The sequence below is a fragment of the Sinocyclocheilus rhinocerous genome, unplaced genomic scaffold, assembly GCF_001515625.1.
Source record: "Sinocyclocheilus rhinocerous isolate Xijiao unplaced genomic scaffold, SAMN03320098_v1.1 scaffold82, whole genome shotgun sequence".
Classification (NCBI taxonomy): domain Eukaryota; kingdom Metazoa; phylum Chordata; class Actinopteri; order Cypriniformes; family Cyprinidae; genus Sinocyclocheilus; species Sinocyclocheilus rhinocerous.
Genome location: NW_015644168.1, coordinates 1,389,645 through 1,412,915, shown reverse-complemented (window position 1 = coordinate 1,412,915; position 23,271 = coordinate 1,389,645). Strand labels below are relative to the sequence as shown.

General features: G+C 37.8%; 2 protein-coding genes and 1 long non-coding RNA gene across 3 annotated transcripts in view; 1 reads left to right on the top strand and 2 right to left on the bottom strand.

Annotated features, from left to right (window-relative positions):
* Positions 1 to 1,375: 1,375 nt before the first annotated feature.
* Positions 1,376 to 3,655, top strand: LOC107758058 (C-X-C chemokine receptor type 5-like). The gene is made up of 2 exons (XM_016575699.1): positions 1,376 to 1,743; positions 2,304 to 3,655. The coding sequence occupies exons 1-2, from the start codon at positions 1,687 to 1,689 to the stop codon at positions 3,369 to 3,371; spliced, it is 1,125 nt and encodes a 374-aa protein (XP_016431185.1). The 5' UTR covers positions 1,376 to 1,686; the 3' UTR covers positions 3,372 to 3,655.
* A 116-nt stretch (positions 3,656 to 3,771) lies between these two features.
* Positions 3,772 to 20,449, bottom strand: LOC107758083 (B-cell CLL/lymphoma 9-like protein). The gene is made up of 8 exons (XM_016575740.1): positions 20,033 to 20,449; positions 13,722 to 13,847; positions 9,379 to 9,544; positions 8,973 to 9,057; positions 8,177 to 8,640; positions 6,003 to 7,945; positions 5,616 to 5,873; positions 3,772 to 5,449 (listed from the first exon to the last, which is right to left on the bottom strand). Exons 1-8 carry the CDS (start codon positions 20,346 to 20,348, stop codon positions 4,227 to 4,229), a joined length of 4,581 nt encoding a protein of 1,526 aa, XP_016431226.1. The 5' UTR covers positions 20,349 to 20,449; the 3' UTR covers positions 3,772 to 4,226.
* Positions 20,450 to 21,566: 1,117 nt separating this feature from the next.
* Positions 21,567 to 23,271, bottom strand: part of LOC107758085 (uncharacterized) — a 33,126-nt gene continuing 31,421 nt past the window's right edge. The window contains exon 3 of the long non-coding RNA XR_001641988.1: positions 21,567 to 21,701. This is a non-coding gene — a long non-coding RNA (uncharacterized LOC107758085). The remainder of the gene's footprint in view (positions 21,702 to 23,271) is intronic.

Sequence of the window (23,271 nt, the reverse complement as noted above, 5' to 3'; positions counted from 1 at the left end):
GGGTAGAGTTGTGACATATATTTAGGGGTGTAAAGCGAGTGTGTAAGATGGCTTCCAGTCATCTTTAAACCCTCCCATAATCAGTCACATGAGAGCCCCATGTAATCCACAAAAACACCACGCGTATACATTTTTTTTTTTTTACGGCTGCTTTCACATTAAATACATGCTAAATATTGTATATGTCTTGTTTTTAAAACAATAAACATTTGCATATATGGGCGATTCTATAATTGCATGTGCATTTGGTGTCCGAAGTCATTATTTTTTCAAATGGTTATATTTTTAATTATTTTAATAATTTGCTACTTATTGTTATGAATTACAAGATGTTACAGTCAATAACAATATCATAATTTATGTAAAAAGTGTCTTAAATAGCTCAAAATCATGATTTCTTGTTGTCCGAATGAGTCAGTGCATTTTTTTGCATGTATCATTGTGTAATCAAAATATTTTATTGTACTTTTCTTTTTGTAATATTTCATTCATTTTATTTATAAAAGCCCTAAATACTAATTTACTTAATTCTACAACATTAAATTGTTTAAAAATAACTTTTTTCTTATAAAAATGTGAAAATGTGTGTCCATAAATCTTGCGTTAACTCTGTTGCCATACCATATTTTGCCTTTAAATTGGTGGAATTATCTCCCACAACTATGTAAGATACAGGAAATGATGACACTTTCCTTCACTGATAAGATCTGAAGCACTGAAAAGTCTGTGCGCTCTCTCTGAGAAAATATTTTAATCTAAAAAGTTCTTATACCAAGAGTTATTTTGAAGAACGTCAACGCTGTTACCACAATATCAAAAGGAAAACAAAATGTATTACTGATCACAAATTGGGTTATTTAAAGGTATTTTAATCATGATTTCATTAGTGCCATGTGCTCTTAGCATTTATGCTAGCAAGTGGAGTTTTTGGAAAAAATAAAATAAAATTGTCAATTCTGTTACCGTCAAACTCTGTTACCAAGATAGAGTAACAATGCTGACAATAGTGTAACAGAATTGACAGTCCATCAATCATCAACCATCAGTCCATGGTTACATTTGCACTATACCACTCAAAAGTTTATTATTATTATTTATTTAAACATCTGGATAATGATAAAGTAATTAAATAAATATGGGAATTATGTAGTGGACAAAGTGCAATGATTTTTCCTTCATTATCCACTCTTACTTTTTAATAAAAAAAAAAAAGAAGAAATAGAAATAAAACTATTGTAATTTTAGTTTTGTAAAATTATTATCGGTTTCTGTAACCACGCCTGACTGCTGAGAAAACAGTTAGGTGCTAAGATTTTAGTCAGCCAAGTGCTAAACCACTGCAGCTTCCAACAATAATGATCAGCTCAATAAAGATCCAAATGTGAGAGTTTAGTGCAAATGTTCAAACTATGCCAATTAGTGCTGTATGAATCTGAACTGCAGGATAGTGGGGGGTGTTTTTGTTCTGTAAAGGAAATGTGTGGGTTTCTTTCATTGTTTTTGTAAAGAATTCAAATAAGGTGAGTGCGTGTCCTTGAGGAGGTTTATTTTAAAAAGGCGTGTCTTGAGACTTGAGACTTGAGTCTTGAGCGTAAATCATGGGTTGGTTGTTCAGAGGGGTTTTATCACTGAAACACTGCATTCTTTAAGCCCGGAGTGGAGGACGCACACTTCTGAGACAATAGTATGGTCACCGTCTTTAACACAAACATGGATCAAATAACAGAGAACATCATTTTTGAAGTGAGTATTTCTGAACTCTCAACTTTTTTTGTTGTTTTGTTTATTCATGATAATTTATGGTAAGATGTTTCCTGTGGACAGGTAGTCATGATTTATTTAATTTGCATCCTGTCATAAATAAATAGAGAAATGTACGATATCAAATGAATTGTACATTTTAAGAACAACAGCAAAAATACAGCCCACATTAAATATCTTTAGATTGTTTCTTGTGAATAATTTTGTATAAAACACAGTTTGCTATATTATTATTATTATTAATAATAATTAATTCTATTATTAATAATCAATTTAATTTTAAATACTGAAAAAAACAGGAAGTGAGATTTCCTTTAAATTGCTTCCTGTAAATGCCACAAGTGCATATAAAACTGTTGTATGCAACTGTTTCCAGTTAAATAAATAAATGGCAAATGATTAAGCAAAAAGATTTAAGTAGGCAAATTATTAACAAAATAATAATCAGTTGATTGGATCGATCAGTTCGAGGGCATCTATTGTAAATTGTGCGGTGTCCAGAAAAGAAATCAAATGTTGTTGATTTGAATGTCTGTTTCCAGGATTTGGATTTAAATTACTATGAGAATGTGACGGAAGGACCTTCTGATGGAGTAATGTACACCTGCAACAATGAAAGTAACCCACTGCATCTGTTTCACACCGTGTTTCAACCTCTTGTATATGGTGTGGTTTTTTTCCTGGGCCTAACAGGAAATGGCCTCCTCTTGACCGTTCTGCTTAAACGGCGGAGGAACCTGCGCATCACAGAGATCTATCTGCTACATCTGGCACTGGCTGACCTGCTCCTCCTCTTCACTTTACCGTTTGCAGTTACTGAAGGGGTGGCCGGATGGCTTTTCGGAAACTTCCTGTGCAAGCTATTGGGCCTTGTTAATCGCCTAAATCTGGTGTGCGGGAGTCTGCTTTTGGCATGCATCGGCTTCGATCGCTACCTCGCCATTGTGCACGCCATCCCCAGTCTCCAGACCCGTCGGCCTAAGACCGTTCACCTCACCTGTGCACTGCTCTGGCTCCTGTGTCTATTTGTGACCATTCCCAATATGGTGTTCCTGTCTGTGGAGAAAGAGAAGAACAACCCTTCCAGATTCTTTTGTTCTTACAACAACCATGCCATCCATGCAAACAACTGGATGCTGACCAGCCGCTTCATCACACACCTGCTGTGCTTCTTTCTGCCTCTGGTGATTATGGGGTACTGCTACACTACTGTAATCATCACTCTTTGCCAAAGCCAAAGAAGTCTGGAGAAACGGGGAGCAATTCGACTGGCCCTACTGGTTACACTGGTTTTCTGCCTGTGCTGGTTACCGTATAACATCACCATTTTTATGCATACCCTGGTGGTGTTGGGTGCTGAGCAGAGCTGCCATTCTCGCACCACACTGGAACAGGCGATAATAGTCACAGAGAGCATTGGCTTCTCCCACTGTTGTCTGAATCCAATCTTGTATGCCTTCATTGGGGTCCGTTTCCGAAGAGACCTCCTGCAGTTGCTTGCAAAGATAAAGTGTCTGCGAGTATGCCTGTCAGGTCAGCGCACAAAAAATTCGAACAGGGTATCTGTCTCAGAGGCTGTTACTACTACAACAAGTAGCCAATACATCTAATAGCAGCTGGACATTTTTGTACATTTTTTTTTTTTATCTTTAAATTGCCAACTATCTGTGATTTAGTTTACCTGCATCCTGAGCCTATCACTGCACATGACGAAATGCACATAATGTGAACGCTTGAAATCATATAAATTTGGACAATCTGTAAGTCAGAGGTTGAATTTCATTAATAAGCAAAGCTAAGCATAGTAAATGAAATGTTGTAGTGCTTTGCATTGTTTTGAATGGATTATATTATATACCAGATAACAAATGGTTTTGTAACAAATGGAAATAAAAAGTGATATAATCCTATGTTCTGATTTTTTTTTGTGTGATCATCAGTCAAAAATGTACCCTCACACACATCAAACAAGGTCAATACAAAGTAAGTGAACTGATTTGTTTTCCATATTTGTTATTAGATTTCTAATAAAACACAGTATACAGAACAGTTGCAAACAAGCACAAATTGCATCTTATTTACAGCAACTATATATATATTATATTTATATATAGATATTTATATATTACCTTCCACAACAGTTTGGTAGCCAGAATGTAATTAGAACATAGAAACCCAGAGGCTTTTTCCTTTTGCCTTTGCAATCAAACACATTGATCTGAAATATACATATTTTACAATTATCTTAAAAAATGGCTTCAGATTGTGTTACTTAACTGTAATGATAACCCTCAACAGTTTTCTTTTCACCAAAAGATAACTTCAGCATCAAGAAATTATTACTAAAACCAATATGTTTAGCATCTGATTGCCACAGTTAGTCAGTGGCAATAAAAAAAAAACATGTTCAAATGAGAAATAGCCATTAAGAAACAAGGTTTTTACAGTTTTACAGAGAAGCCATATTAAAAGGGCATGTTGGCCATACTTCCAGGCCCATAGCCCAATGGGCTGTCCAGGGACATGCTCCGTTGTCTAAGACTCTGGGGGCCCATCATGCCCGACTGTGAATGTGGAGGTCCCATCATAGGCCCCTGAGGGGACATGAGGGCGCCCTGCTGCCCAAAGTGTTCCCCAGGGAGAGCCATGCCCCGCTGCTTAGCCTGCATAATCATTAGATTCTGCTGGGCCATAAGATTATGAGGGTGCTGCTGTGGAGACAGCATGCCACGGGGAGGGTGGGATGGGTGTTGTAAGAGGTTGTTGGCCATCATGGCCTGCTGCTGCTGATGGTGATGTTGTTGCTGGAGCTGTTGTTGTGGAGACATGCCTGTCCTGCCCATCATGTGCCCTGGGTGGCATATGGGCCCCATCCCACCTCCTGATCCCATGCCCCTGGAGCCGATCTGAGGCATGCCCATACCTGGACGCATCCCACAATGTGAATGTGAGGGGTGTAGAGGCAGCTGTTGCTCAGCCATCATGTTCTGTAGGTTAGCGATATGGGGGTTGGAGGAGGGAACACTGCTATGTGGAGGTCCAGATGAGGAGAGCTGTTTAAGAAGTTGAGCAGAAGCAGCATGTGGAGGCAGCTGGCCCTGGTGTGGATTTTGCTGTGGCTGGGACATGGCTTCACTTTTGGGGAAGTACTGCAGGGTGCTGCTGGGCTTGTCCGCAGGAATGATACGTGAAAGATCGAACTCAGGAATGCCTGTATGTGTAGGCCTGATGACCTCACTCAGGTCTGGACCATCAGCCATGGGCATGGATGGAAAAGAGTCTGGTTGGTGAGGAGGCCGCTGGTGAGACATGCCTTTGCTTAGAAGGTGCATCTGTTGGGGTGGTAAGACCTCTTCGGGGCGCTGGGGGTACTGCTGCCCCATTCCACCAATAGGGGAGTGAAGAGGTCCCTGCATGCGAGGGAATCCTCCCATGTGGTTTTGGGGATGCATTGGGGAAACATTACAAGGCCCTATTCCATCCGGAGGTCCCCCTCCACCTCCTATTATTGCTGATGTCATTCCTGGCATTCCCATAGGGTTAGGGGATGGGAGCATAGGTCCAGAAGGATCGTGGGATAGCTGTGGGCCTCCTTGGAGAACCATTCCCATTGGACTTTGCGGACCGCTGTGAGGTCCCATTGAGGTGAGGAGCATCTGCGTAGACTGGTGATTTCCTATGTTGCCTACTGGAAAAAAGGTTACATGTAAAGATTTTAATGAAACTTCTCTTTTAGACAAAGAAAATAAGATAAAATAATATAACGGCATCAAACGATGATCTGAAGGAGAAAATGGTGCAGTGTTAGTTCTGGATTCTAAAACAGGTGATCAAATGTACTGTAAAATCTGTACCTGGCATGTTTATTCCAGGTAGGAGGGGTCTATCGGGTAGCATCTCATCATCTGATGTGGCGATTGTCTTGATGGCATCATGGTACAGCGGAGTGGAGCTAGGCATGGCATACTTTGACATCTGAGACATTATTAGGGATAAAGGATTCTGGGAGGGAGGGACATCTGGTGAGGATGTGAAAGGCATACTAGGATTGATAGAGTTGGATGGCTGACTGATGGGTGTTGAGTTGGAACTCCTAGGTGGCAGGGACATACCTAATATAAAAAAAAAGACAAACAAAAAACATGTAATTCATGTTAAAGCATAAATATACACAAAACCCTGAAAATCCAAAACGTTTTTCATGTTTCAATGAACACCTGTATCAGTACCTGTAACTTTACCTGTATCAGTGGAGCTGCTACCTCCATTGCCTGCGACCTTGACACTAGGAGGCCCCCCAGGGCTAGGCATAGTAGTCTTGGGTGAGGCATTCCAGCCAGGTGAAGCAACAGGCATGGTTGGAGATTTAAGGTGTCCAGGGGAGCCAGACGGTGAGCGAAGACCAAGAGAAGGGCCCATTACCTGGGGGGACTTGATAGAGGTCGAAGAGGGTGTTCCAGCCCCAGAGGCTGCAGGTAGAGGAGGGTGAGTTGGACCACTCTGTGGTAGTTGGCTGGGTGATTTCAGGCCTGCTGCAGAGGGTGAAGGCATGAGGGGTGATGGCTCCTGACTAAGAGAGGGCGATTTGAGCTGGTGAGATGGGGGTATAGCTGGGGAACCCATTGGGTTAACACTAATGGGCAGATCAGGAGGGTGTCGGGCACCAAGGTCTGTACCTCTTGAGCCAGGGTTCATGGGAATGTGACTAAGTCTTGAGGTGTTGCTCATGTGGGGAGGACCTGGCTGGTCTGGTCCAAACATATCAGGGCCTGGCTGCTGCATATATAAGCCATCACCCTGACTACCAGGAAAGGAGCTCTGGTTGGGAAACTGAAGAGGTCCATCTGGGCCAGGGATCATTCCTTTGTTAGCACCACCCCGGCCATTCTGTGAAGCCCTAATGCGGGAGATGTCATCAGGGTTCAACATCTCCCCAAGCGGCCCGCCAATTCCAGGACCCCCCCTCAGCTTCTGAACCAACAACTGCTGCCCCTGTGGATTCATATTCATGCCCATATTCATATTGAGGTTACCCCCTAAAGGAGAGTCAACTATGTCTCTCATTGTGGGGCCACCATCACTGCCTACTCCACCAAGAGGAGAGCCCATTATAGTCCGAGAACCAGGAAAGTCCATTGGATCACCACGGGAGGGCGGGCCTCCTCCCATTCCAGGATTGGGGAAGCCTGGTCCCCCAGTATTATCCATCATCCTAGGACCTCCAAGTCCTGCCTGCTGTTGCTGTCTGGACATTTGCTGCAAGTCCAATCTATGGAGTCTGCGGAACATCTCTTCCCGTGTTATGGGGCGATCCAAATCACCCTGAAAGGGCTGGTGAGGTCCCCCAGGCCCCCCTGGAGGATAGCACCCATGAAATGGGCCTCCACCACCCATGTTTGGAGGTATCTCATCTAGCCAACCCATGCCTGGCCTTGGAGGTCTTTGAGGCCCCAACCCCTCCATACCTAGAATTCCTCCAAGACTTTCTGGGTAACCCCCACCCCCTGAAGGACCTCGCATCTGTCCAAGAAACCTTGGCCCTCGAGGACCTTCCTGATGCATGTCTTTTAGTCGTGAATTCCCTCCCATTCCTCCCCCTACCATTGGCCCTGGCCCCCACTGTTGATCACCAGGTTTACTATGATATGGTGGTGGGGGTCCCCTCATCAGCATTTGAGGCCCCCCAGGCATGCTCATCTCTGGCATCATGCGGAAATGCTGGGGATGTTGGTGGGGGTTCATCTCGTGTTGCCGCCTTTTCTCCTGGTAGTACTCTTCTTGTAGCTTCCTCCAAGCTAGCTGCTCTGGTGTTACACCTTCGGGTCCCAGAAGGGGCCCCATGTCTAACCCTGAGGGTGAGGAGAGGTGGTGGGAATGTGGTGGCATAACATGGTGTGGGCCCATCAGTGAGTCATCCAATCCAGGCCCACCAAGATTATGTGTCTGTGAAATGATGGACTGTAACGGCTCCTCATACTTTTTCATTCCACCAACAGGGGGCATACCAGGTAAACCAGCATTGTTGCTATGGCAATTACCAGTATTCCCCCCACCATTCTCACCATCTTCCAAACCTCTACCTCCATCATTACTATTATTGTTATTAACATTAGTGCCATTAGGATTGCCATTAGGACCTCTTGGTTCCTCGTGGCCTGCACCGGCTCCACTATGGAGAAGCAACCTCTCAATATCCCGAAGAGTCTGTAAAGAGCGTTCACGATGTTGGGGCATACCAGGTAAACCAGCATTGTTGCTATGGCAATTACCAGTATTCCCCCCACCATTCTCACCATCTTCCAAACCTCTACCTCCATCATTACTATTATTGTTATTAACATTAGTGCCATTAGGATTGCCATTAGGACCTCTTGGTTCCTCGTGACCTGCACCGGCTCCACTATGGAGAAGCAACCTCTCAATATCTCGAAGAGTCTGTAAAGAGCGTTCACGATGTTCCAACTGCTCCTTAGAGAGGCCATCTGTGTTTCCTGGCCCTCCACGTTGGCCCGGTTCGATCTGACGGTGTACAGATAATGCAGAGGGACTTAACGAAGGAGACACACCTGCACCATGGTGGGCAATAGTACCTGGCCTGTCCACTCCGTCTGGTCCTGAAACTCCCACAGACTGTGGGCCGGAACTTCCTTGGCCCAGTGAATGAACTGCAGAGCCTCCTCCTCGGAGGTTTTGGGCTGGCTCACCATCTGGATGCCCTGTAGAAGAAGGAGTACTGGTGCCTGGAAGGTGTCCTCCAACAACTCCACCAACAGAAGCTGGCCGGGGTGTACCACTTTGGGATTTGGGTGTGCCAATGGGCGGACTGTGACTAGAGCTGATCTGCTCTGTCAGGTTGGAGAGTTTTCCAATGCCAGAAGACTGCTCAGACAGATACAAAAAAAGGAAAGAGAGAAAGAAATGGGTGCTGTTAATTCCATTATTAATCTCAAATTCAATACATCACAAAAAACTCGAACTGTACTGTTTCTCATCAAAACAGAAACAGGAACAAAGATAAGCATTGTGATTTAAATAGCCATTTAAACAAATACAGTGCCTCACGCCACCAAGCACCTGCAAGTGTGGATGCTGTGACACAATTTTTTCACTCTACTTACAAACATAAACAAACCCATGTCATTTACCAACTTAATATAATAAAAATATGAAGGCATGTAGGGTACACCATGTGTCTATACATATAGACAGACCTGATCCAGCTTGGTACGAGGGACATTCTGCTGGTGATACAAGAGGATGGAGTCTGTATGGCCATGCATCACTGCTTCTGCAGCACTGCAGAAAATAAAAAAAGGGTTGTTAAATCTACTTAACAACAAAGAAATTAGGGGGGGGAAACTGTTTCCTATGACTTTAATAGTTTTCTATTCAGTCACGTGACAATGGCTTGTAAAAGCACACTCCTACACCTGTTAAAAGAGTGTGGTGGAAAATTGGCTGCTAAGATGATACGTGCATATAAATCAACTCCTTTGTTGTGGCTTTCACAGAAATTTCCGGCTTAGACATAGCAATGTATGGTAAATATCCCATTTGTTCAAAATAGACTGTCAAGCTACAGAGACTACTGGCACTGAACAAAGCGATCATACTGACCTGTTGGCTAGGCTGGTGGTGAAGACATACACTACTTGCTGAGGGGGGCGAGGATGCAGATCTGTGCGAATACCAGGTCCACCTAGTGCTGGACCTCCTGGATCACTAACATGGCCTGTGGCAGATGAACCAGAGTGGCCCTGACTAGGACACATCACATGCTCACCTGTGAGAAGAAAAAAAATGTGAATGAGTGATAAAATATTTGTAATGGCAAAAAACTAATCGTGTTACATACAGTATTTATATGTTTTACATAGGTCACTTGATGTCATATGTCTTTTTTTTGTCTTTTGACAAAATAACATTTCGCATTAAAAAACACTGGAAGCAGTGATTCACTTGTACCATTTCACCATCATTTTAAGAAAAGGTAAAAAGCAATAATATTTTTATTTTATTTATCAAATACATATGAAATATTTTTTATTATTATTATTTAAATATTACTCATAAATATTAAAAACTGTCAGAATATTATAATTATAATGAAATATCAATCCAATAACCTAAATGTTTGTTTACTACCATAAAATCTTCCGGAAAACCACAAGGAGGAGCTAAATCCCACAGAAAACTTCCCAGACCTTCAGTTCCATTATGAACGTCTGATGGCATTTACGTCATGAATTTATGTGGGCAGATATGAAACACTGAAGATTTGTACAAAATGAAAAACAAACAGGTCATTTTCTGTCTCATGAATGTCACACAAAATAAATTTTTTTGAAACTTTGATTCATCTTAATGTCTTTAAAATTTTGATATGACTCAGGCAAAGTCAAGGTTACAGAGCGGGACATTTTCCTTAAAGGGCAATACAGAGTTTGTTAGGGGTGTTGTGTTGCGCTTGTGCAGGTAATGTTTCACGACACACCTTCAGTCACGTGTCTATACACAGATAAGGAAGGCTGAGCTTACTTCACAAGAGGGGACAATAGCTTTTAAAGCTCAATGTCATACCTCTAATACTATTAAATGGCAAGTTCACAGTCAAATGCCAACAATACACTTTTAAATTTATAATATTTCAACTGCTTTTTCATATACAAATGTCACTATAAGTTGTAGTTAATGCCTTAGGAACCATACTAATCCCATTCTAGTTTAGTAATAGTGAACTCGCTGGTATAGAAAAATATAATAAAAACGAAATTTACAATACAGCTGATTGTTGCCCCAAGTTTTCTTCTGTTTTATCAATAACTGTATGCCAATTGTCAGTCATGAGCAGTTGTTTTAAAGTGATATTTCACCCATGAAATTCTTTCATCATTTACTCCTGATAGTTCTCCAAACCCCCACACAAGGAGGTTTAGGCATTACATTTACAGCCTCAGTTACCATTCATTTTTATTGCATCCCTTTTTAAACTGTACAGTGAAGGTTTTAATTGTGACAAAGGCTCACAATCAGATAAACTTCTCCTCTTGTGTTCCACAAAATAAAGTCATACAGGGTTTGGGTAGACATGAGTGTCCTTAAATGAAGACAAAACCTTCTTTTTGGTCGGACTATCCCTTTAAGACACTTATTTCTGTTTTTCTTTTTCTTTTCTTTTTTGGCCTACGCAAACAAGTCTTCATACAGTATGCCTCCTTTGTGCTGAGAAGCTGTTTGGGTGAATCTCATGTGACCTGTCAGGAACATGCCCTAGCTATATATCACCCCAAAATCAAAAGAAAGAAACACAAATATACATACATACATGTATACAGATATATATTTTTATGACAATTGATCACATTCGCACCACCTTAATTCTCTTTATTGTAATGCAGTGGTAGGTTCATACACTTTGAGACATTCAAATCTACCACGCTGATGATACATACGAGAACCAATGAAATTTAAGTGCTGTCAGCATAGATAAACTCAGCAAGTGTTGAATCCCACATCTTTAATATGATGCATTATGCACGTCTGCATTTTATACATATACCTTTATTTCTTTCAGAATGTCAATTTTTTTGCGCCATAAAAACTGATGTTTATAGGGAATGATATGGAAGCAGCAGCACAGTTCATAACCGTTAGTAGGGCTGTTTGTTTCTCAATCTGTTTTTTGTTTGCTGTGCAAACAAGCCTTCAAATGCTTCTTTCTCAGATTCTCTCTGGTACAGAATAGCAGGTAGCGCAGGGCGTGCATACACTCCAGGATTGTGGTCAGCAACTGACAGATGCACAACCAACCCTTCCCCTAAACCTACCCCTCACAGGAAACTTTCTGCATTTTTAGATTTTCAAAAAACTTCATTCTGTATGATTTATAAGCTTTTGTACCCGTGGGGACCACAATTTAGGTCCCCACCGTGACACGAGTGCCCATGAGTCTGTGTGTAGTCAGGTTTAAGTCCCCACCAGGATATATAAACCAGTACACACACACACACACACACACACAGAATGTAAGGCTTTGAAGATGACACTAAAGCAGTCTAAGAGAGTACAAGTATGAAGTGTTGCAGTGGAAGACGAATGACTGTTTTAACATCTGATGGTTGGCCAAGATCTAAACGGTGTGCATTCATAAAAGTAGTTTTGTTGGCTTGTCTATCTATCAACATTCAAACTTTAAGCTAATAAAACAAATTTTCTGGTCACACTTTCCCCAAGACAACATAAAGTTTGTCTTGATGAACTTTTTATGTAGTCGTGTATTTATTCTTTGTTTGTGTGTGTGTGCATGATATAAATGTATTTATCAGATTATTGATATTTCAATATTCTTACTTTTCTTTTTTTTCCTTTTCTTAATATACCTTTATTCATAATAGTCTCTTTTCACATTTCCGGGGTTCTCAGAAGTGGAAGTCGTCATGGTTGAGTAAACTGTTACAGTGGTGAACAGAAACTACAACAAATAGGGTAAGATGGGGGAAGAAGCCCCCTGGGACAAGATAACCCCACTCACCTTTAATTGTCCTCTTGACCACAGATGGTGACAAAACTCACTTCAGCATATTTATAAATTGCTTGCGCACTAATTCATGTTGACATTTCATGAGAGAAATGGTATTTGTAAGAGTAATTTCATTAGAACAGTTTTGAGGTAAATTGATCTAATTTTCTGATATTTCAAAAAGTTTATATGTGAATTTGTTCACTGTGGACTAGAAAAAATAACTTGGATCTGAAGAAAGAAACATATATTTTCTATATTTTCTGAAGTGTAAAGATAAAGATGGCCCCCTCAAAACGGGGCCCCAGGGACATCTTGACACAAAATAATGTCGCTTGAAAATGTTAAACAAGGTGTTAAAGAGTGAGTGAGAGTGAATTGGAGGCATTAGATTAGAGTATGTCTGTGTGTACAAATTGGGGATGCAATATATATATAATAAAGAAAATACAAATTTTCTGTGAGTGTTAGGGTTATAGGTTATGGTATTTATAATTAATTACATTGTCAAGATGCACAATTTTACAAATTCAGTTAAATTGTCCAAAAATACAATTATTAGGATTAATTTGGTCTTTACATAATATGTTCTGTAAAGATCAGATGACAGCTGGGCCAAGATGGCTCCGGGTTTAGGGGGTCATTCTGCCCCAATGGGGGGGCAAGATGGTCCCCTTTCATAATTTTAATTTTTGTGCCATTACAACTAAATTGTTCATGGTTTCCATTTGATTCCCATTCCTAATGTGCTGCTTATTAATAGTTAGTAAGGTAAGTGTTAAGGTTGGATTAAGGGATCTAAAATATGGTCATGCAGAATAAGGCAATATATGGCAATATATGAATATGTGCTTTAAAAGTACAATATAGATAGCCAATACCCTAGTAATATGCATGCATGTTAATAGTGAGAATTGGTCCTTAAAATAAAGTGTTACCAAAAAATGTATTGATTTTGTTGGTCAGAAGAGAGAAAGATGTCCAATTTGCCATCACTCCATCAGATGTTGTATTAAAAAACACCCATTACAGTTTTTTGTATGTAATGCCAGTATATATATATATATATATATATATATAATAACTGTAGTAGTCTGTAAAAAGGTAAAGTACACTAAATTGTTTTCATTATTGTAATTCAGTTCAATCTTGTTTTTTGTTTTGTTTTTCAAATTCTGATATATAGCTGAAGAAAACAAAGACATAAAGTATAGGCCTAATTTTATTATACTGAATATCAACATTTAGCTTTTTTTTTTTTTTTTTTACACTGAATCAACAGCACTGTGTGTTTTTACGACAACGACGTCAACCAGACGTTTGTGTAAACAGTCTACAGGAAGAAACATTCATTAAGGTTTATAACACAGTATTTATGTACAGGTTCAGACTGGCAGGCTGTACTTTATATGTGTGTGTGTGTGTGTGTGTGTGAACTCACGGTGAGTGGCAGAAAGGGGTTTCTCATCCTCTTCCTCAGTTTCGGCCCCTGAGCACCATTCATCACCACTGTACGGCTGCTTTCTCTCCAGCACACACCGGCGTTTGCTGCGCATCACTCCCTCTACTGGACACCATTAGGAAAAACACAAAGACACAGCGATGTAAACATATTTAGAATCAATTACACATATTTATATGTGTAAGACAGTATGGTTTCTATTCACACTGATATAAGCCAACGCCCACAATCTGTCTCAAAAAGCAAATTTAAAACGGATAGCATTCTCACAAACTCCAGACACGGAGTACTCCAGAAATGTTTTGGAATTTAAGCAGAATGAGAGGACACACAAGGCCTCCAAAGCCTTGAAACATCCCCTAACCTTGAATACCAGACACAGTGAGGGAGAAAACAAGGGAGAGAGAGAGAGTGAAAATGAGAGGAAGAGAGAGAGAGCGAGCACAGCGTTAGGTTGTGGTGTCCTCGGCCTGCGCATGCCGTGTTGGCGGCGGGCAGAGATAAAGAGCTGACCTTTTCTGCATCCTCTTTTGTTCCCAGCAGACATCAGTTTACGTAAATGAGTGAGTCAGCTCTCTCTCTGGTCTACTTTCTCTTTAATCATTGGCCCTTTCCGGGTGTGGCAGTCAAGTGGTCTGAAGTGGATGGGTGACTTGCATTTCATTTGAATGCCTTTCAGTTTGCTTTTCTATCGGGTGAACAATATATGCAGAGAAAGAGAGAGAGAAAGACAAGAGAAAAGGAAAGGTTCCCTGATAAAGAGCTGGATAGAGACAAAGTTCTCACTTCCCCATTTCTGATCATCTCCACCACATTATTTTTAACCAAAACTAAAAGTAGAATCAAGCATTCCTCCAAAAACCAAAAACTTTGATGACTTGACAGTCCATCATTGCTATTATGATTTAAAAAAATAAATAAAATATAATAATAATATATATATAAATAAAAAAATTATTATATATAAATAATATATAATAATAATAATTAAATGAAATAATGAAAATAATATGTATTTATGCAATACAAATTACAATTTTGTAATAATTTATAATAATTTTAACATTTTAAAAATATTCAAAAATAAAATAAAAATAAAACTAACAAAGTTCATCTATTATTGTGGGAAAAAAAAGATTTTTTGGAAGTATTTTTCCTTTGAATTAACATGTTTAAGAAAAATATGTTATGTTTATATATTACATACATTTATATAAAATATAAGAATATAAATATATAAATGCACATACATGTAAATATTTTCAAAATATATACACAGTATGTGTGTGTATTTATATATACATGATAAATATACACAGTACACACACATATATTATATAAACAAAAACTTTTATTTTGGATGCGATTAATCGCGATTAATCGTTTGACAGCACTAATTTAAACTATTTTTAAATTCAGAAAAAATGACCTTTTCAAAGGGAAAATATGTTTATTTTTCTGACCCCGTTAGCAGATATTTGTTCTTGTTTTAAGCATAAACTCATTTCATTTAGCTACATTTCTCAGAAAACAAGACTTCATATCTTCATTTTGCATCTCAGGTAAATGTATCTTGCCTTAAGGAAGATAGATATTTGCACTATAAAATACTGAGATATAAATTTTTATGCAATGCATGCAACATTAACTTCATGACTTTACGAATTTACGACTTTCTGCTCTGATTCAAGATATTTTTAAGGAAAGGTGAATTAAGACTTACATTACTATTATGATTTTTTTTTTTAAAGTGTACTCCAATAAAGAATAATATTTAAAATTTAAAAATATTTAAAACATTTTAATACTAATAAAGTTACGTTAATATAATTTTTTCAAATAATTTATAAAAAAGATCAATTCTATTTTCAACTATAATAACCCCACCTTCTAACTTGCAGACAGGTGTGAGTGTTTGTGTGAAAGAGTGAGAGTGTGTATGCACACACAAAAGAGCTTCAGTGCTATTACAGGAAGCCCAGATGACTCAGTTTCTCAAAATCACTCTATTGCCCCGTTATTTCCCCTGATCTCTCTCTCTAATACACACATGGCATACACAAAGCACCAGGCAAATGGAAATAAAATAAGAACTGCACAATGAACCAAACAAAAAGAAATGGCACACACACAGTGAAAAGAAAAACACGCCTCCGCAATCCAAGAAGAGAAGACCTGTTATTGCATTTTATATTGGACAGAAGCAGTTTGGCTGAATCTCACGAGTCCTGTCAGCAACACGCTCTGGTCATATTTCAACCCAAATCAAAAGAAAGAATAAGAAGGTACATTTTGCATAGATTAGATAATATGCATTTTTATGACAATTAAGCACATTCTCGCCATGTACAGTTGTCATTATTGTAATTTAGTCGTGCAAGTCTCATTCACTTGCACACATTCAAATCTACCGCGCTGTCAGTGACGGTCACAAATCCAAGGAGCATGAGTTGATTCTTGCATCTTTGATATGATACGTTATGCACTGCTGCATTTAATATCTAACTTTCTCCTTCCAGAATGTTCATTTTCTGTGGCATAAAACCTGGGTAACAATAACATGGACTGACACTGAACAGCATCTTATCTGCAGTGGCATTCATAACTGTTACTAGGGCAACCAGAACTAGAAATGCAGACTAGCATCCGATCTGTATAGCAACTGCTGACATGCAGCAAAAAAATGTCATTGGTGGTGTGAACAGCTCTTCAATGATGACAAAATTGTAATTTTGGTGAAGGATTCCTTTCATGATGCTCCTGGCAAACCTTTTTGATTTATCTAATTTATTACATTTAATTATTAAGTAATTAAAAGTAATTATTATTACATTTAATCGTAAGAACCATTTTTTTTAACCATTTAAATAATTATATTGTATGCATTCATTTTATGCATTTTTATTTTTGCAACAATGAAATATAATAACATAGACCTACTGATAAAAAGTTTGTTCACTTACATCATTTTCAAATTTATATTATTAACAAAAAAGTGAATCATTTGTTTTTACTTTTAATAGGATACATGGAAAAAGAAGAAAAAAATATGTGTGTGTGTAATATAGTAGTAGGCCTACGTTTTGTAATGCCTTTTTATGCACTCTATAGCAAAAATTAATTTATGAAAATTTATGAAAATGCAATGATCACTATTAATAATAATGGAAAAAAAGTAAAACATCCACACCAATTACAATAATGAGAATTTGGGGGAAAATTGTACTTAACGGTCTTGAAAATAATAATAAAAAAAAATCTCAGTGGTCTTAAAGTTCTTCCTGCAAAATATAATAATTATATAGTTATTTTTTTACTTTGGTGTTGGTGTGAAACATGACACGGACTTGTTTTTGTCAGAATCACTAAACCACATAAGGGAACTTTGTGTGTGTGTGTGTGTGCGTGTGTGTGTGCGTGTGCGTGTGTGCAGTAAGGGACCTGTTGACATTCAGGAACTTGTTGCATAGAGTCTCCCTCCCCCTCAGTCTCTCCACCCCACTCTATTCTACTTCCTGTCTGAGCGCGGAGTCTCTCTCAACCCCCGCTTAATTAGTGAGTGACACACAACAGGACAACCAACAGGAAAACACAAGCACTTGCACATTTGGCGCTGTTCCAGGAGCATAACATCTGATACACACATATAAGCACGCACACACACACACACAAACACACACGCTCAGAAAGGTCAGGGCATTTTGGGTTTGCTGAAAACAGCCAGTTTCATCTTCACTGTGTTTCCAGTTGAAAGGGGAATTCCAGAAGCGTGGCCTTTTTTAGATTGTTGATCGAGAGATACAGTGATACATGAGTAAAGTGAGTTTGGTTGTGCACTACATAGGAACACAGGAATCAGTTAAGTGGTCTAAATGTGGATGGCGTAGGACCATAAAACGTTTGTCCAATCAAATTCCTTGGTCCGAGGACTACGATAGGCTGTCCTACCTGCCAGTCAACATATGTATTTGCATACCTCCGCGAACCCTGCTTGCGCAGACATTATTTGTCATCAGCGCGTTCCATTGCAGACCGAGCGAGAATGGAAAGCGTTATTATTGTTATATTATGCGCTGTGTACTGTAATGTTTTCTCACCGGTGAATGAGACATGAGGTAATCTGACAACGCTGCATTCAACCCAATGCCATCTCTCAAGGTGTCGCAGGTTAGTCTCTGGTCTGCCTAGGCGCGTTTATGTGTTTTGGAGGAGGCGTGGCTTTGCAGAGTGATTTACAGGGAGGGCGGGATCTTGCGTTCAAAGCTAGCATGCTATTGCTAGCCTCTCCGAAATCGCCTACCCTACCTTTAAAATACACTACCTAAACAATTGTTTAATGTTTTTAAAAGGAGTCTCTTCTGCTCACCAAGGCTGCATTTATTTATTCAAAAGTACAGTAAAAACAGTAATAATGTGAAATACTAGTACAATTTAAAATAGCTGTTTTCGATTTGAAAATATTTTAAAAAGCTATTTATTCCTGTGATTCAAAGCTTAATTTTCAGTCTTCAGTGTCACATGATCCTTCAGAAATCATTCTAATATGCTACTCAAGAAACATTTAGGGCAGATTTACTAATAGCTTGTGCCAACGCAAACCATCTTTTAGCTTAAAAATTGTACTGTCAGGATTTACTAAAGACGTGCAGTGAAGAATTAGAAAAGGCATTGAAAAGGCGTGGACACAGTTATTTTTGCGCCTGACCTTATTGAATATGCATTTGTAGGAGTTTCCCTTTCAGTCGCAAAATTTATGGGAGTAGAGTATTAAAAAGAATCACGCAACGCGACTTACTAACTTTTGCGCTCGTCAAATAACTGGTATTTGCGCCATTATTTAACGCCCCAAAAAAGCGTGCCTTAAACTATTTTGCGCTTGAAATGACTGCATTTGTTGTTGCTAGGAGGAGGCACCGCAGAGAAAAGAGAGCGTGGTAGAAGGGAAAGGATTTTTTCCACGCATATTAATTTATTTGGAAAGCCAAAAGAACACATTATCCGAATCTGAACATATCCTTACGCTAATTTGCACGGCGCTTGGTAGATTTCATTGGTCATTATGGAAATGAGATGTTGCGTCTGTGTTCTTTAATTTGTGCATTGTCAGTAAATCACCCGCAGAAATGTCCACGCCCATTGGCGCTGTTTTGGAATTGCGCTCTCGCGTTAATTTGCCCTGTTTATTATCTGTGTTGTGCTGCCTAATATGTCTGTGGAAACCATGACACGCTAGGATTAAAAATGTGGGGTAAGATTTTTTTCTTCTTCTTTTATTCAATTAATAATATTATTTATTTTAGAACGCATTAAATAGTCACAATAAAATAAAACAAAATAAATAAAAACAAAATAAATGTATAATGTTACAAAAGTTTCCACAAAAAATGTACTCCGCAAAAACTGTTTTTAACATTGATAATAAAAAGAACCATTATAAATCATTGAGCATGAGTAATTGAGCAGCAAATAGTATAAATATTATAACAACTTCAGAAGGATCATGTGACGCTGAAGATCAGCTTTGTCATCACAGCATTACTTTACATTTTAAAATGTCTTAAAATAGAAAAAAGTTATTTTAAATTGTGATCATATTTCACAATATTACAGTTTTCACTGTATTTTTGATCAAGTAAATGCAGCTTTGGACCAAACCTTTGACCAGTACTGTACTTAACAAAAAACAATTGCAATATTGTAACTGATTATATTTTAAAATGCTCATAATCAGATCAGTCACTTTTTATACACTACATGTTCACATATTATTTACACAATGGCAGTAAATTATTGATAAGGTATTGATTTGCTCTAATACTTCTATTTTCTCTCTTAAATCTTCCTTCCTAAAAAAAAAAAAATCCTACCGCTTATTTAAATTCAGAAAGTCTTCTAGTTTTATGGAACTGCACACACCAGCCACTAGTCAGCTGTAATTACTCAGAAAATGGTGAGGCCACACAATTAGTTTAATTTGATATTTTTATGATTGAATTAATTATTAGCTTTTCATCACCTCACGAACCCCCGCAGGTCTTTCCCAGTTTGGGAAATGTTGATAACAATGAATGGAAACATTTTAGGTCAAAAGTAATCTAAAAGTATTAAGTAATCAAGTAGTCAGAATACATTACTAATATGTGTAATCTGTAAAGCTAGTCAGACAGATCGGATCTGATGTTTTGAGAAAGCTCATGCTATCTTATGTTTTAAGCATCAGATAGTCAGTCTACGGACTGTGGGCGGCCCGTGGACAGTCGGTCTAAGGATGAGAGCAGCATTACGCCTACCTTTGGCATCTGGCTCCAAAACAGGGGTGAGTGACTCTCTTTGGTCTCCCGTGTCCATGGAGACGCTCCTTTCCCTCTTTGCCTTGTTCTTCATTATCCCACCAACTCCACCGCCTGTTTGGTTGAGGCTCTTCAGTCCAGGGTTGCCAGGAGAAATCTGGTTGGATTTGACTCCATGGTTCCCAGACCCACTGCCCTTTGACCCTTGGTTGCCAGCAGGTCCTTGCTGCTGTGCTTGGTTTACATTGGGGAGCTGTGATTGGGCCCCGCTTGTCACTTGCTTGCCATGATTGGATAGTTTATTTTCAGAGTGCATTTGATTGGCTGGTGATGGAGAGGAAACTGAGGGGGTTGGGTTGCAGCAATATGTTGTGTCTGTCTGTCAGTGAGACTGCAAACAGACAGCTGAAAAGAGAAAGAAAGAGAGACATGAAAGAGTGTGAGAGTTTGTCTTACACATTTCTAGTAGTAGTATAGAGTCAATTTTACTCACTTCATATCAGACGCACACAGTAGGACTGGGAGGTATAACATTTAATATTAAAAAACATTGTTAAACATATGTGCAGTTGTGTATATACTGGCTATTTTACAATGGATGTATTATGAATGTAGTGTTAAACTTATGAAGTATCTATTTTATAATATTAGTCTTACTAGTCTTTTGGTTTTAACTAAAAAATGTCCCAATCTTATTTCTTGGTGAAAATGATTAACTTTCAAAACTTAAACCAAATTTGCGGTGTTATTCAAAAATATGTATTACCACATGGCTGTTTAATATTTAAAAATACTACTAATAATAAATATTAACAAACAATTTTTTGTTGTTGTTGAATGTCATGGCATATAACTATATTGTGAGATATATATATATATATCCAAGGAATCAAAATGATCATTTAATATAGCCATAAAATCACAAACTGTTTTTCAAAGTTATATATGAATATATAATTGTAAGTCTGAATATATCGCTAAATCTTAATATAAGAATGTAAATTGTGAATATATAGTTACAAATCTGAAAATATCAAATGTAAAGAATATGTATTTATAATTCTGAATATATAAATGCAAATAATGAACGTATAGTTATAATTCTGACTGTATAATTGTAAATCTCGAATATATAGTTATAATTCTCAATATATTCTGTAAATGTAAATTTATATATTATATAATTTATATAAATGTAATATATTTATAAACCCTAAATATAGAACTGCAAATCTGAATATAAATGGTCTACATCTCAATATAATAATATCTTTATTATAAGACATGTTAATAGACATCTTTATTTTTATAAAAACTGTATGCCTATACATCTTGTATACATGAATCAATGCAAATATTGTACTATATTAATTATTGTAATAATTATTACTCATTTAAAATGTCTCAAATCACTGTTTGTAGACAGACTGTTGATCAGTTCACTAGCCCTGTTGAATTGTGTAGAAGAGCTAGATATTAACACTGTCACTGACTGTGAGGAACTTCCAGCACTACAGTCAGCCTTTTTCCCCGCTTGTCACTTGCTTGCCATGATTGGATAGTTTATTTTCAGAGTGCATTTGATTGGCTGGTGATGGAGAGGAAACTGAGGGGGTTGGGTTGCAGCAATATGTTGTGTCTGTCTGTCAGTGAGACTGCAAACAGACAGCTGAAAAGAGAAAGAAAGAGAGACATGAAAGAGTGTGAGAGTTTGTCTTACACATTTCTAGTAGTAGTATAGAGTCAATTTTACTCACTTCATATCAGACGCACACAGTAGGACTGGGAGGTATAACATTTAATATTAAAAAACATTGTTAAACATATGTGCAGTTGTGTATATACTGGCTATTTTACAATGGATGTATTATGAATGTAGCGTTAAACTTATGAAGTATCTATTTTATAATATTAGTCTTACTAGTCTTTTGGTTTTAACTCAAAAATGTCCCAATCTTATTTCTTGGTGAAAATGATTAACTTTCAAAACTTAAACCAAATTTGCGGTGTTATTCAAAAATATGTATTACCACATGGCTGTTTAATATTTAAAAATACTACTAATAATAAATATTAACAAACAATTTTTTGTTGTTGTTGAATGTCATGGCATATAACTATATTGTGAGATATATATATATATATCCAAGGAATCAAAATGATCATTTAATATAGCCATAAAATCACAAACTGTTTTTCAAAGTTATATATGAATATATAATTGTAAGTCTGAATATATCGCTAAATCTTAATATAAGAATGTAAATTGTGAATATATAGTTACAAATCTGAAAATATCAAATGTAAAGAATATGTATTTATAATTCTGAATATATAAATGCAAATAATGAACGTATAGTTATAATTCTGACTGTATAATTGTAAATCTCGAATATATAGTTATAATTCTCAATATATTCTGTAAATGTAAATTTATATATTATATAATTTATATAAATGTAATATATTTATAAACCCTAAATATAGAACTGCAAATCTGAATATAAATGGTCTACATCTCAATATAATAATATCTTTATTATAAGACATGTTAATAGACATCTTTATTTTTATAAAAACTGTATGCCTATACATCTTGTATACATGAATCAATGCAAATATTGTACTATATTAATTATTGTAATAATTATTACTCATTTAAAATGTCTCAAATCACTGTTTGTAGACAGACTGTTGATCAGTTCACTAGCCCTGTTGAATTGTGTAGAAGAGCTAGATATTAACACTGTCACTGACTGTGAGGAACTTCCAGCACTACAGTCAGCCTTTTTAGGGTGTGTTCACACTTGTAGTTTGGTTCGTTTGGTTCATTTGGTCCGGACCAAAAAGGAAAATGATACATTTGGTCCTGGTACGCTTAACATTCACATTGGCATTTTTGACAGCGAACCTAAGGACACTGAACCTTAAGGCATAGTGATACGTTCACAACATGATTGGCCAGCTTGAATGACGTATATATCGTGACGGAACTCACCGAACACCCCACACAAAAGGTGCGTTAGACTTAAAGGGTTAGTTCACCCAAAAATGAAAATTAGGCTGTGTTTTACTCACCCCAGAGGCATCCTAGGTGTATATGACTTTCTTCTTTCAGATGAATCCAGTCGGAGTTATATTAAAAATTGTCCTGGCTATTCCAAGCTCTATCATTGCAGTCAGCGGGTGTTTCAGTGCTTTAGTCCAAAAGAAGTTAAATAAAAAGCGCCCATCCATAA

Coding starts and splice junctions, on each gene's coding strand:
- LOC107758058 (XM_016575699.1), top strand. CDS start 1,687: ATGGTCACCGTCTTTAACACAAACATGGATCAAATAACAGAGAACATC. Junction 1,744..2,303: donor CAGAGAACATCATTTTTGAA/GTGAGTATTTCT, acceptor GTCTGTTTCCAG/GATTTGGATTTAAATTACTA.
- LOC107758083 (XM_016575740.1), bottom strand. CDS start 20,348: ATGCACTCTGAAAATAAACTATCCAATCATGGCAAGCAAGTGACAAGC. Junction 9,058..9,378: donor ACCACCAGCCTAGCCAACAG/GTCAGTATGATC, acceptor TATTTTCTGCAG/TGCTGCAGAAGCAGTGATGC. Junction 8,641..8,972: donor CTCGTACCAAGCTGGATCAG/GTCTGTCTATAT, acceptor CTGTCTGAGCAG/TCTTCTGGCATTGGAAAACT.